Raw genomic sequence first — 16,240 nt, 5'->3', positions numbered from 1 at the left:
TTGGGATCTTCCCAGACCGGGGCACAAACCCGTGTCCCCTGCATCGGCAGGCGGACTCTCAACCACTGCACCACCAGGGAAGCCCTATAATATTTTTTTATGTGTTTATTTTCTCTGTCTCCTCTCACATATATACACAGTAAAAATATAAGCTCCATGAAAGCAGGGATTTAACTATCTCACTCACCTCAGTGTTCCTGCTGCTCAAACATTGTTTCAACACTTATGATGTGAGCATATTTATATATTCAAGAAGTATTTGTTGAGTGTATGAAAGGTTTATTGAAAAGGAAAATGATGTGGTCAAAACTGTGTGTAAGAAAATTTATCTGCTAATAGTGTAGATGATGGACTGCAATGAAAAAAGGCTTAGTCAAGGAGACAAGTCAGGAGGCTATGGAGGGTGATGTTGGAAATAAGGAGAAGAAATGTGAGAGGTACTAGTGAGTCAAAACCAGCAGAATTCTGGAACTGATTGAGTTGAAGTGACTCAAGGTCATTTGGAATAATAAAGTGCCATTAATGTGAATAAGGAATGCTAGGAGATGATAGGTCACACTTGGGAAATTATGAATGGTATTCACAAGAGCACTTTTGAGTTTTTAATTTGAGATGCCATTGGCAGGCAGGATATATGGAATTTAGACTTAACAGAGAAGTCAGGACCGAAAATGAAGTTATCAGATTGTATAAGAATTACCAAAGGTGGCAATTAGAATGAGAAAATAGGGCTTCCCTGGTGGCGCAGTGGTTAAGAATCCGCCTGCCAATGCAGGGGATATGGGTTCATGCCCTGGTCTGGGAAGATCCCACATGCCACAGAGCAACTAAGCCCGTGATCCACAACTATTGAAGCCCGCGTGCCTAGAGCCCGTGCTCCGCAACAAGAGAAGCTGCCGCAATGAGAAGCCCACGCACCGCAATGAAGAGTAACCCCTGCTCTTCACAACTAGAGAAAGCCCGCGCGCAGCAACAAAGACCCAACGCAGCCAAAAATAAATAAATGAAATAACTAAATTTTTTAAAAAAAGAATGAGAAAATAGCTTAGGGCTAAGCTCCTAAATCAGTCAATTTTTGGAGACAGAAAGGATATAGATAAAATTAGCTTACCTCAGTGGAAAAAGTGCTGGGTTTTTTTGTTTGTTTGTTTTAGAATGGAGAAAACGTTAAGTCTGTAAACTGAGCAGAGGGAGGCAATGGAATAGTAAAGGAAGATGAAATCTTAAACTTTCTTGCTAGAGCAGGTATAGAGTGGAAGATTTGGAAACTATAACATTAATTTTGTTATTTGAAGTTCTTTGCCAAAGTTTTTTCAATTTTTATAACTTCTCAACCTTCACTTATGTGTGACAGCATTAAGAAATCAAACTTTGTTTTTTAATGGAAGGATTTTCTTAACTGACAGTATTTGAAATTTTATGTATATGCATAAATGCAATGCCTGTCCCACGAAGACTTGACTTTCTTGCCACTGGGTGTGTTTGAGATATTGATGGGCCAAGTATTATAGAAGTTGTGGTTTGAATTCTCACTTTGCGGGAGAGAGTTAAACATGAAGAGCTTTCTTTGCATTCCCTTCCAGATCTGGAGTTTTGTGAATATGTGACCCTCCATATTGCTCTTTTGAGTGTTCTGACTTAAAAAATGAGGTTTATAGTAGTAATTTTTCATAGGATTATTTAGAGAAATATTTAATTCATTTTTTATCAACAACTGTTTTTGAAGTCTCCATGTGCCAGGTTTAAATAAGTTATGGGTATGAAAGGTTAATTACATAATAAAAATTCAATGAATGTTAATTTCTATTAATATTATTAAAAAGCATCATGTCTCTCCAAAGACAGAAATACAGTGTAAATAATAGCGTGAAGAAAGTAAGGATTATTTTGGTCATTGCATAAAGTATTCTAACTTAAATGCTCAAGCAATGTTTCAGACATTTTCACTGAGTGAAAACATTTTAATGAGTCAAGTTAAGAAAGACACTACTGATTAATTACATATAGAGCCCATGACACTATGTTGTTAATTATGTATAGGACCCATGACACATATGTGTTAGAGAAAAATCAAGTACTGAACTACCATGAAGTGGCCCGTGTAGCCAGTTCAATAGTGCAGTTGCTGGAGAAAGCGCATTTATTGGAGTGACCTACATGTACGTTTGAGTTGAGTTTGCAAGAGCCTCACCATAGGTAAATGTCCTTTCTGTCTTTCATGGTCAAGTGGTAGAAGATTGATTATAATTGAACAGCCTGTCATCTGTTCCTACATTTCAACCATCTGAGAGCTGCTCTTTGCTTTCTCATGTGCTCTTGTGCCAGAAATCACACTTAAGTTTTCTTTGAGCGCCTAAATTGGCTGACAGTCAGGGAATCAATATATCCTGTTGCACAGTGTTCAAAGCTGCTATTGAGAGAAAAGTAACACTAAAGATGTGTTTCCTTGCAGGATAATGCAGAATTGATCACTTCTCTGCTTCACAGTGGAGCTGACATACAGCAGGTTGGGTATGGAGGCCTCACTGCCCTGCATATTGCTACAATTGCTGGTCACCTGGAGGTAAGTCATATCTTGGCCACCTGTGAAAACAAACCTACCTCTTTGGATTCTTGTTTTCAAATGGTGGCTTTTGAGATTCTAGGAGTTGGTTTAATTTTAACTAATGAACACCCACACATTTCTTTTGGGGTTCAAATTAAGCTATGTAAATGTTCTTTTGATAGTAAATTCAGTCTATTTTGTAACAGTGTAATCAAACATCAATTAATATAAAGATGGCTGGATATACAGAGGCTATATAGCAGTGATTAAAAGCATAGGTATTGGAGTTAGGCAACTGTTTCCACCACTTGCTATATTTACCTCAAGCAAGTTACTGTACCTTCAGACACCTCTGTTTTCCTCATTTATAAAATAGAAATAGTGATAAGCCTATTGTAATGATTAAATTGGATAATCGGTATAAAGCACTTTGCAGATTACTTCATTCATGGTAAGGACTCAATGAAAAATTATTCATTAATTCATTCACGTGTGCATTATTTGATTGATTAAGCATCTGTTGTGTGCCAGATACCATTCTAGTTACTGAGGTGACAGTAGCAAGTAAAACAGGCAATTTTTTGAAATTTAGTTGTAGACAACAAGACAAACAATAAGGAAAAAAATATTATATAATGTTAGTAGTGAGTACAAGAAAAATAATAAAATGAGGTAAAATGAAAGCAGAGTGAAGAAGTGGGCACCATTTTAAATAAGCTATATAGTGAAGCTATCATTTAATATATATAGTAGTATCTGCAAAGGCCCTGGGGCAGAAAATAGCTAAGTGTATTGGAGGGGCACGAGTGAGCCAAAGTCACTAGTGTATATGGACTGGAGGCAGAGTGATGGAGACAAGGTCAGGTGATGGTTACAAACAAGACTGCAGTGTTTTAAAGGCCAGAGGAGGGACTCTGGCTCTTATCTTAAACTTAATTGTTGAAATATTAATTTCATATATGCAGAGCACTTTAATTTGCATTGTTTATTTAATTTACTGAACAGATCCTCATGAAATAGTTTTTATTGTCACTGCCATTTAATAGATATAAAACCAAGGCTCTGTACAGTAATTGTTTTTACAGATTACAAAGCCATTGAGAAAAAAAAGCCATGTCTGGAATCTTGGTCATTTTACTCAAACTTCCATGATTTTCACACTCTATTAATTGTGGTAATCACATGTAAGCTCAACAGTGTAATAAATGAGCAGTCTTATGTCTTCATTATTAAGTAGATACCTATTTCTCCCTTTTAGTCATGTTGCAAGTTAAAGTGTACTTTCCTCGCTTACACACACATGCACAATTGTGAACAAATAGAGCTGCATATAAAATCATACATAAAACCTGTAAAATAGGTGTGAGTCATCTCTCTTAACAGTGTCAATTTGAAGGGCTCTTCATTCAATAAATATTAATATGTCTCAATGGGAGCGAAATAGTTTCCTTCATGTTGACATTTCCACTCCTTACTATATTTCCCTGAAAATAAATTATCTTATTTCCCAGAAAATAAATCTTTTTTATGATATTTATTATAAATATAAATGAATTTGTATTACTTGTTAGGAGAGGGGAAGTCCCATTAGAATCACTTAAATGTAAATGGTTTCCAAAAAAGAAACCGAGGTTAGTGATAAAGTAAATGGAAGGTAATTATATGAAGTCTGGGTAGAAGGATTAATGAGGTAGACATTAAGTCCCAGTGACTAACACAGTCAACCTCTTAATGCCAGGAAAATGACAGAAGTTTTTTTTTTTTTTTTTTTTTAGCATCTTTATTGGAGTATAATTGCTTTACAATGGTGTGTTAGTTTCTGCTGTATAACAAAGTGAATCAGCTATATGTATACATATATCCCCATATCTCCTCCCTCTTGTGTCTCCCTCCCACCTTCCCTATCCCATCCCTCTAGGTGGGATATCAGCACCGAGCTGATCTCCCTGTGCTAGGCGGCTGCTTCCCACTACTTTATTCCTGTCCTGCCCCTAGGTTCTTCAGAACCTTTTTTTTTTTTAGATTCCATATATATGTGTTAGCCTATGGTATTTGTTTTTCTCTTTCTAACTTACTTCACTCTCTATGACAGATTCTAGGTCCATCCACCTCACTACAAATAACTCAATTTTGTTTCTTTATGGCTGAGTAATATTCTATTGTATATATGTGCCACATCTTCTTTTCAGAATATGTTTTGCAAAACAAAATCCTTTTTGTCTAGTACTGAGCTAATCACATTTTTGAGTGATAGAATTATAACAGGGTCAAAAACAAGGTGGTTAAGAGCTTGATCTCTTCATCTCCTATTCAAATAACTGTTTTCTTGCTTTATCATAGTATGGAAGGAGATATTATATTGATTCTATCAGGCTTAGGGCAAATTTTACCAAAATAATTCCAAATAGATCTCTACTCTTGTCTCACAGTTCTCCATAGGTTCTCCAACTTCCTTCATTAGCTCTGGTATAACATTTAATGACTTTTATAGTCAATCATGGATACTGCATGAAGCAGGTATATATACGTTAGTCTTTATTCTCTTCTTATCTAATGAGCTAATTAAGTTGCAGATCATATAGGAAAATGGTATCCAAAAAACCTGAAAGCATCATATTCAAATTATGGAATTTTTAAATTTGAATTATTTCCTTCACAGCTGTTAATTGCAATACCCACTTTTAATGCATTTCCCTCCACACACACTCATTCATCCATTTAACAAATATTTTTGAGCCTCTACTTTTTCCATAACATTGTGCTAGAATATGGGAATGATACAAGAAAATAAGGCATAGCTTTTCCCCCTAAAGACTTTATAGTATAGCTGGACACACAAAATAAATACACAAGAATGTTCATATCAGCAATTCAAAAGTAAAATATCAATATAGTCATAACTATAGAAGAGGAAAGAGTCAAAGATCAGAGCGGGTTTGATATTAGGAATAATTAGAAATATGATCATTACATAGCAAGGAATGGCAAAGAACACAAATTTAGAAGTGTTAGGATTTCACTGGGAATTGAGATCAAGGTGGACTAGAAGATTTAGGGAAGGATTTATGAGAGGTGGTTTGAAATTGGGCTGAACTTTGAAAAGTGGTAAGAAATGGACAGAGAAAAGAAGAGGAATCATGTCTAAAACTGAGAAGGACAAATTAGTCGAATACATTTAGGGGAGAGTGAATAGAATGATAACATGAAACAGATTGTGAAGGGTCCTTGTAGGATGTTAGGAATGGACCAGACTGAAGAACTGAAAATGGAAGTCCAAGGGGTTTAACTCAATTCAATAAGTAACTATTATAGTTTATGATGTACAATACACAAGACTATATGGTGTGGTAGATAAACAGATGAATAGAACACAGAAGTTCCCACTCTTAAAGACACTTACAGCCAATAGGATTTTTTTCCACTAGGAAATGAGGAGCCATTGAGACTTTTTGAGCAAGAGAATGATTGGAGACGTGATAAATAATGTGTTAAAGAGGATTTCTTTTACTTCAGTATTTAGTGTGGATTCCAGAGTGATGATATGATGATTAAATAGACAAAGATAAAGGATTGGGTAAAGGATTCAATGCTGAGGAAAAACCAGTTACCTCCAGACACGTTGATTTGCTGATCACATACAAATTTTCAAGTGGAAATGTTTGTTAATCATTTAAAAATATACAACTAGTATTCAGTGGAGAAGTTGAGACTTAATGTAAGTTTTTGGAAATTATATGTGATATTTGCAGCCATAACAGTAGCTGAAATTTGGCCAAGGGCTAAGCCTAAGAGAACATCCACAGAGACTTTAGGATTTACTGAATAGCCATTCCGGAGACAAAGAAGGATTGGTCAGAGTGGTATGAGGGAAACAAGGATAATGTAGTCTCACAATAATTAAGGGTATAGAGAGTTTCAATAGATAAAGATCCTGGGTATCAAATGGTGTAGAAAGGTTGAGTGCAATAGGGTAAAATATACATAGTAGTATTTATTTGCTATACCCAAAATTTAGATGCTTTTTCCACTCCTAGTTTTTACTCTTGGTTAGCAGGAACGGTGGCAATGGATCCGTGGGAGTTTCCTTTCATTAGTAGTCACTTTCCTTTATTGCCCACCTTTTTCTGTGAAACAATAATTGATGCTAAGTTTGACAGGCCTCTTTGTCTACACATATCAAATTCAGACCCTCCATTAGTGTCTCAAGTGTGTTTGTCCTCCCATAATTGTAAATTCTATTAAACAATTTTACAATAAAATTTACATTGACTAGGCAGCTGTCTTCTTCAATAATAGAGGAGAACACGTGCTGCAAACTCCTAGACATGCTGACTGCAATTTGAGACTCAGATTTAGATTTACTGTGCTCTGAAAAGCAGGCAAATATTCGTTGTCCTGAGTCTCACTACTTCTCCCTGACTAATTTATCCATCTATCAATACATATGCATGTGCTGCTTTATACAAGGCTGGAGATTCTGTCGGCAATCGATAAACATGCATTAAACCCTCTTCTCCTCTTTGAGTCCAGAGGGCACATGAGTCATATACTCTCTCAAGCATGGAAAATGAGAACAATTAACTAACATGTGATAGCGTTTTATCATTCACATACATTTGTCATTTGGTTCGCCTGTGAGATAGTTACCTTTAGACTCAGTTTACCAGTGAGGAAACTGAGGATTGAAGAAGTTAAATGACTTCCACAGGACCATGCAGATAATAAATAAATGAGATGGATAGGACTCAAACCTGGTTATCTGACTTCACATCTGTAATTCTGTAAATTAAAAAAAAATTACTCCCTTATGACTCTTGTATGTATTGCTGAAACAGGGCTTGCAGCCATAAGACACTAAACAAGTATTGAGAAAACAAAACAGAAACTGAATATGTTACTATCTAAGGCCCAGATATTGCTACATGTACAATTAAAGCAATATTAATTGATTCAAATATAACTGTATATGGCACTTAGTAAATGAGAACAAGAACCCATGGAGATATAATGCATGTAAGTGAGCATTCAATACACACACATACCCTCACATGCACACACATACATACACCCCAAGTGTATACACCCCACTTCATACTTAGTCGAATATCTCTTTTAAAAGCTGTTACACTTTGGTGTTTCATGCAGTTGTTTCTGCAGTTATCAGGAGACAAATCAGTTATGTTAGCTTTAAGCAACTGAATAGCAAAGAGAAAAGCATGTCTGAGATGATGCAATATATAATGTATAGGGATTATGGAGTGTTTTCTTTTTCACAGAAAGGCATAGTTTCATATATACTTTGTGCAGGTGATAGTATTATTTTCCTAGTTGAATTTATTCTATCCTACCTCATCCCATTTTTGGATTGTAAGCACTTACTCAAGCACTGCTTCACAAATGCTTCCCAGTTCTTTTGGAATTTATATCTGATTTCAAGGAAATGTTGTTGATGTTGTTCCAGTTCATTCTTAACTAAATCATCTGAATGTTTCAGGAGAGAGTTTTGTATACCAAGAAGCTTCTGACCCTGTTATTTCTTTTAAAATGGCTTGAGTTTTCTTTCCAAAGGCACAAACAAGTGAATTCTTGGAACTATAAAATGTGGTTTCTCTCTCTCTCTCTCTCTTTTTTAAAGAGATAATGTACTCATGAGTTTTATAGCTTAAAAGTATCAGATATACCTCCAGTTTATGACTAGGCAATAATCCCTTATGAACTTCATCTGGAATCAGAAAACTGACTTCATCCTCATTCGAGATTTTATCCTCATTTTCCAGACAAAAAAACTGAGGCAGAGAGGAGTTACATAACTTGTCCAAGGTGACAGAGGTAATAATTGGTAGAGTGGGTGTTTACATGCTGTGTGGTGTCAGAGCCAGCTCTCACAATGCTACACTGCCCTTCTTTTAATCCAAACAGCAACTTCTCAGCCCACCTGACCAGAATTTAAGCTTTGGAAGTGGTAGATAGAAACTTAGAATTTAAATGTCAGGGAAATGTGCTCTATTCTCAGCTCTGAATTGTCTCAAAGACTAAGCACATCAAGGTATTCTGGTGCCTCTTTATACGAAACCCATTCTTCTAAGCTCTATTCCTTATCTCTGATATTTCTGCATTACATTTTTAAACTTTTAAACTTCGTTGAGATAAAATTTATATGCCACGTAGGTCACCCATTTAAATGTACAATTCAATGGTTTTTTTAGCAAATTCACAGAATTGTATAATCATCACTATAATTTAGAACATTTTTGTCACCCTAAAAGGAAATGTAATATCCAATAGCCATCAGTCCCATCTACCCTTCACTGCTCAGACCTAGACAACCACTAACATACTGTCCATCTCTATAGTTTTGGCTATTCTAGACATTTCATATAAATGGAATCATAAAATATGTGATCTTTTGTGATTGACTTCTTTATTTAGCATAACATTTTCAAGGTTTATTTATTTCAACAGGGCTGGTTTATATCAGAATCATGTTATAATTATAAATGCCTTTATTTAGCAAAACAACAAAATGTATACAGTTCAACCAATAGTGTAACTGGAGTTCTTTTCAACTACTCCTCTATTTTCATTATAAATTGATGCTGGAAGAAAAATTTCAACTAAACCTTCAGATTCTCAACCTGCCTTATGTAGTCACAAGCATGTGTTCAAGTTGTCAGGCTAGGAGCACCTCCATTAGAGAAAGTGGCCAAGTAGGACCTCTTCCTGAATGGGTGTACCACCTCTTACATGCTAGATAAGGCCCCTGTTCAAGATTATCAATTCCCCTGCCTACCATAGACTCACTCTTTAGATTTTGAAGCAGTTATAAATTTTAGGGCACCTCTGTAAAAATGCAAAATTTCCTAATCCTTGAGGTTAGCTCTTATAGTTAAAATCTTAGTAATCAGTTCATACCCTAAAACCTTGCTAGTTGAAATATGATCCACTGACCAGCAATGTAGGATCATCAGGGAACTAGTTAAAAAATAGAATCTCAGACCTACCTAAAGTCAGCACTTTAACAAGATTCCCAGGTGATTGATATACATATTCAAATTTAAGAAACACTACACTAAAAAGTATTAGGAGAAATTAGATTTAAAGATATCTGAGAGGTAGCTTGAAAATATGAATGAATAATTAGAAAGAGGTACCACCATCATTTGTTTTACAGTTTTGCTTTTGGCTGACCCCAATTCAAATTATTTTAATAACTTTTGAAGCATCATTCAGGGCTTATTCTAGAGCTCAGGATAATGACTACTCACTATGTGTAACATATGCCTAGTACTATGGCACATAGTAGGCACTCCATGCATGTTAACCTCTCTTTTCCTTTCTGAGATGTATAATCTTATAGGAGCAGTATTTAATATAAATGAAAGTTTAAAATATAACAGAGATACAACACAATAATTATAAATAACCCAGTTAAAACATAGGCTCAGGATTTGAACTGACATTTCTCCAAAGAAGGTATACAAATGGCCAAGAAGCACATGAAAAGATGTCCATCATTAGTCATTAGGGAAAAACAAGGCAAAACCACAGTGATATACCACATCATATCCAGTAAGATGAATATAATAAAAAAAGATCATATCAAGGATTGGTAAGGATATGGAGAAATTGGAACACACATACATTATCGGTGGGAAGATAAAATGATGCAGCTACTTTGGAACAGTGTGGCAGTTCCTTAAGAAGTAAAACATAGAATTACTATAGGACCCAGTAATTCCACTTCAGTTATATACCCAAGACACATGAAAACTTGTACATGAACATTCATACCATTAGTATTCATGATAATCAAAGAGTAGAAACAAATGTATATCAGCTGATGAGTGAATAAATAAAATTTGGTATATCCATACTATGGAATTTTATTCATCAATAAAAAAGAATGAAGTACTGATACATGCTACAACATAGTTGAACCCTGGAAATGCCATTAACTTGTGAATGCTGTTGTGGTAGGAGGGGTGTAATGGACTTATCTTTTTAACATCCATGATTATTTATGTGTATATTTGTAGCTGGGCAAAAGGGTATGTGAATTTTATATTTTGATAATTATTTCCAAAAAGCCTTTCAAAAAGTGGATTTATTTACCTTTTACAGTATGAATACCTGCTTTCCTTTGCATAAAATAGCAATATCTATTATCTTTCCCAATTATATAAATAATAAAATCTTGTTAAGTATAAGGGATTGGGGTTTTTTAAATTGATATACTGTTGATTCTTTGAATTCCTTATCCTATAGACTACCTATTTTTGTATTAACTTTTTTTTCTTACTGACTTGGAAGATACCCTTGTACATTGAGGATTTAAGCTTTGTCATATGTGTTGCAGCCTATTTTATTAGTTTCCTCTTTAAGCATTTTTTTATATATGTTTTCAAATTTCTGTGACTAGATTTTTAATTTTTTGCTTTGTGGCCTCTGCTTAGAAAGACTTGGTCCTTTAAAGATTGTGTAAAAAGGAAATCACAAATATTTACCTCAAGTACTTTTAATTTTGTTTTCCCCCCTATATGTAGATTCTATCAGGAATGTCTTTTAGTATAAGGAATGAAATAGGAATTCAGTTTTTATTTTTCTCTCCAAAAGGTTATTCAGGTAGTCAAACAATATGTATTGAATACTCCTTATTTTCCCCTTTGTCTTCTGTTTGGGTCTCTCTGTGTATTTCAATACTAATAGCAAACACAACTCTTTTATTAGTGTACATTTAGGTTATGTTTTAATATCTAAAAGTGCAGGTACTCTCCCCGGCACTTCATTTTTTCAGAATTTCCTGCCTATTCTTACATTTTTAATTTTTATATGAACTTTAGAGGCACTAGATTACAATAGTAAAAAGCATGGACTCCAAAGCCAGACTTTCTACATTTAAATCTCAGAAAATATCTACCACTTACTAGCTGTATGCCATTGGGAAAGTCTTTTATTCTCTCTGAGTCTCAGTTTTCTAATTTTAGAAAACAGATAATATTATTACCCACCTTATTGGCTCTGTGTGTGTGTGTGTGTGTGTGTGTGTGTGTCTGTGTGTGTATTAAGTTACTTAATATATGTTAAGTCTTAGGCACTGCCTAGAACACAATTGCTAACAAAGTAGGCTATCATTTTTTATTTGTTCTATTTTGTTTCTGATTTTTTTGTTTTTTTTTCTAAGGAAAAAATGTGATGGTATCCTAACTAGGTTAAATCCTAATTTATATATTAATCTAGGAAAAATTAATAATCCCATAATATTGGGTCTTCCTATTCAAGAACAATATGTTTCTTTCCATTTATTTAAGTTTCTGCAGAATATTTTACTTGTGAGTTTGTTAAAATTTATTCCTAGGGATTTTATCTTTTGGCTGCTAATGCAAATGACATTGTATTTTTTTAATTTGTTATAGTTTATATATAGGAAACTTTCTTGATTATTGATTTTTAATTTTATAACCATTGAACTTACTGATTTATCTTATTGTTTCAAGTAGATATCTTAGGTGAGTCTTTTGTATATTCCTGGTTGACAATTATATTTCCTAGATGTGGTAATAATATTGCTTCCTTCTAATAATTAAAATCTTGTTTTTCTCTTTCCTAATTGCATTGGCTGATGCTTCCAGAACAATTGTCATTCTTCCATTGAATGATTTTGTACTCCTAGAGTGATACAATTGGTCAAGGCACATTATTCTCTTAGCTTGCTACTAAACTTGTTTTGCTAATATTTCATAAGTGAGGTTAGTCTATGGTTTTCTTTTTTGTGTTATTATATTAGTTTGCTAGGTCTTCCATAACAAAATACCACAGACTAGATGACTTAAATAACAATTTATTTTCTCACAGTTTGGAAACTAAAAGTTCAAGATCAAGGTGTAGGCAGGTTTTGTTTCTTCTGAAGCTTCTCTCTTTGGCTTGCAGATGGCCTTCTTGCTGCGTGTTCACATGGTTATATTGGTGTACACATGTCTGGTGTCTCTCTCTCTCTCTCTCTGTCCTAATCTCCTCTTCTTATAAGGATACCAGTTGTATTGGATTACAGACCACCATAACTTAATTATGTCTTTAAAGATCTTATCTCAGAATACAATTACATTCTGAGGTACTGGGGTTTAGGGCTTCAACATAGGAATTTGACAGAGTTCAGGACCCATTCAGTCCATTGTGATTATCTTTGTCGGGCTTTGGAATCAATGCGGGATTTGTAAAAAGAGTTTAGAAACTTTCTCTCTCTGGGTCTGTCTGTCTGTCTTTCTTTCTCTGAGATTCTGGTATGTAACTCTATGTGATTTCACAGTATGCAGCACTGTTACCTTATCTCTGATTTCTCCCAAATTTTGCAGACAGAGGAACAAATCCTATATGAACATCACGGGCTACCACAATTCAGGTACAAAAAGCATAGGCAAGGACCAACTATACCAGTCAATGCACATAATTATAAATTATTGCTTAAATATTACTCTATCCATTAATGATGGATAGGTATTCTTATCACTATTCATTGGTATTAACTTTAAACTTGGTCTGAATAGTCATTTGCAGTTCCATGATGGCAAAGTTTGAGAAAGTTTCAAGTCAAATTCGTTAAGTCTGAAACTAAACACACAGTCTTAAATAACTGAGACTTGATTTAGGAACACTACATCTTCTGTGGCATTCAAAAGTGGTTTTCTCAGAAGTCGAAGCCAGAAACTCTATGCTCCAATTACTGAATGTGCCCTGTGTTACAGAATACTGTTTATTAAAGGCAAGGAGGCAGTCTCCTACTGTCTAGACTTTTGGTCTGGAAATTGAGACAAAATAATAGATCATGCATCATAATCAGTAATTTTATGGTCTCAGAAACAATGCTTTAAGCATGTATTAATTGTAAGAATGATGTAAGGGTATGCTAGCTAAGTGTCACTTTTCTTTTTGGCACCTAAGTCTTTGCCATAGATTCTATAAGCTATTATTAAACATTAAGTATTGCTTTCGGGGTAAGATAAAAAAAGCATAAGCAGGAAAACTTTATAGGCTAATAAAAATGTAAATGAGATGTTCAGCAGCCTGCTACCCTGGAAAATGATGAAAGAAACATTACTTGAGAAATTAGATTTAAAGATTATTGCTAATCAAATCAATCTGAATTAGAAATCCCTTTGTTACCAGTCAGTGTTTTTTGTGAATTTGCCTCTCTATTCCAACGCTTCTATGCACTGAATTGATTCCAACACCCTAGGTCCTTCATACATTAAAAAAAGATAGATAGATAGATAGATAGATAGGTAGATAGATAGATAGATAGATAGATGTAAATATAGATATAATGATCTTTATATATCATATATCATTCATATATAAATTATACAATTATCAGCTACAGAAATAATTTCCTTGTTAGGTATATAAGAAACAGCTATATATTTTGATGCATCTGCACTTAACTTTCCTTTCCCATGCCATACTCCCTATGGTATTTGAAGACTGAGTTTTGAATCAAGATTTCTATAGCTTGCTCAAGTCACACCCCCAAAGTTTCAGAGCTTCCAAGCTTCCTATGTCTCAGGAGGGCAAAAAATTATTACTCTTCTTCCCCTCAATTAGGAATACATTGGAAGACCAATATTTTCTACCTGACCTTCAAATCCAACAGTAAATAGATAACAGTAAAGTAGATTGTGGGTGCCAACTGACTTTCTCTCAGGAATGCTTCCTTCTGGGATGGTATTTAGGGAGTAGAGTCCTTTAAGTATTTTATCTTCTTTGAACATTGTGTGAGTGATTCTCCTTAATGACTCCCTTTGGTGGATATCCAAGAAACCTTTATACATTTGCTGAGGTTAGGTGGAGTGAGAGGCTAGAACCCCCATGACTGGTCCTAAGCAGCTACCCTCTCTCACAGCATCTCTTTTCTGAGATGCCCCTTAAGGGCACTCAGCACCTCTGCCTCATCACATGTTCCTGCACAACTGAATATCAGACAGATGTAGCTATTGTTAAGCATGAATCAATTAAGAAAGGCACATAAAGCCTTCTAGAGTTACTTTGAGAAGCAATTCAAGTGTAACCCCTTGTAGCATCTTTAACCTTGCTGCCCTTTTCCTTTTTTCTGTGCCCTGAGGCCAGCTACTAACTAACTTCCTAATCTCTGGGCTAAGCTATCCCATAATTACTGCAGATCTCCACACCTGGACAGGTCCTGACAGAAGCTGAAGAATCATTCTCATAATTCCCTCCTGAAAAGGTATGCATTGACTATCCAGGAAACTTGGAAGAAATTCCAAATTAAATAAGACAAAGGGCTATGAATGCAAATCTTTTGTCTAGAACTGTAAAGGACTGTCGTCTTCCTCCTGTACTTCTTGTAGTAGTACTCTGACTTATAAGGCTGCCCCCCAATGTTTTACAGTTCACTTCATCCTAAAAACTAAAAGTGTACCAGGTTCTCTAAAGCATGACTTTGATAAAGTCACTCTTCTGACCAAGAACCTTGGTGACTCCAAAATACACCCAGAAGAAATGACCAGCTCTCCTACCTTTTCAGCCATGGGTCCTCATATTCTTCATTTTGCAACCCATGCTCTAAATTAAATTAAATGACCCATTTATATGCCCTGTGCTTTTTATCATACCATAGTTTCTTTATAGTTTGCCCCTCCCACCCATCCTCAAAGTTCAGCTAAAATGACACCTTCATGAAACTGTTGGATCCCTCTACCTTGAGGTGTTTCCATGCTCTTAACAAGCACAGCACTTTATACCTTTATTGTAGCATTTAATACTGTGTGTTTTATAAACATGGTTTTATTTGATTGTTTTATTATATATTTTTCTTGAGCATAGTAACTGCATGTTAAAATCTTTACAGCCCTCACAGGTACAAGTTTTGTGCTTTTGCATATAGTACACATTTTTAATATATGTTTGTTGAATGACTAAATTAATGATTATTTAAGTGTTATTTTAGAAATTATACAAAATGAGTAAAATCATTTCTCCTCTCAATAAATGCAGAAGAGATTCTAATGATACCTTTTATGAGAAAAGTGGCTTACCAAATCACAAGCAATTTTTCTGAATAGCTTCATACAAATTACTCTTATAAGTTCTATAAAATGAAGTAAGTATACAGCCTATGCAAACAAAACTAATGATCAAGTTTTACCTTTAAAATTTTTTCTCTGTCCATTCAATATATCTTTTGACCTATTTAAAACATAAGGGAGGAATTTGGACTTAATCTAATGATGAAGCTTGACCCTAACAAAAGAGAGTAGTAGAATTTAAATTTAATTCTACTCCACAAAAAGGGAACATTCACTGTGAGATCTGCATGTCTCTCTATGACTTGGCTGAACTTTACTAATCCCCATTCTAATCAACAGTGTTGTCTCCAATCTAACATGAGAATTGTGCTCTCTGGCATAAAATCATTTACTGACTCACAGTGCTGTGCTATCACACAGCCTCAACATTCATAGCTTGTGATCCATTTATGAAATGTCAAGATAAATAAAGATCTTTGGATTATTTATATCCACTTCCCCCCCCCGATGTAATACTTAGAGAATTACTATATGTCTAGTCCCTCTCCAGTTTGATTTTATATCTTTTAGTGTAATTGGTTGCCAAAGTGAATACACAACTTTTAAACTGATGATGCTAAGAAGGGTTGAAATGTGTTGTTCTAATACGAACTTAAAA

At 34.7% G+C, this 16,240-nt stretch overlaps 1 protein-coding gene across 5 annotated transcripts in view; it reads left to right on the top strand.

Annotated features, from left to right (window-relative positions):
* The window catches only part of TNNI3K (TNNI3 interacting kinase), a 280,116-nt gene that overhangs the window by 35,968 nt on the left and 227,908 nt on the right, over positions 1-16,240 (top strand). For all 5 annotated transcript variants that reach the window (XM_028489254.2, XM_028489256.1, XM_028489255.1 and 2 more), the window contains one exon: positions 2,453-2,563. In XM_028489254.2, the coding sequence (XP_028345055.1) occupies positions 2,453-2,563 (111 nt within the window). The remainder of the gene's footprint in view (positions 1-2,452; positions 2,564-16,240) is intronic.

This window comes from Physeter macrocephalus, chromosome 4, assembly GCF_002837175.3.
Source record: "Physeter macrocephalus isolate SW-GA chromosome 4, ASM283717v5, whole genome shotgun sequence".
Classification (NCBI taxonomy): domain Eukaryota; kingdom Metazoa; phylum Chordata; class Mammalia; order Artiodactyla; family Physeteridae; genus Physeter; species Physeter macrocephalus.
This window is presented reverse-complemented; position numbering and strand designations above follow the sequence as displayed.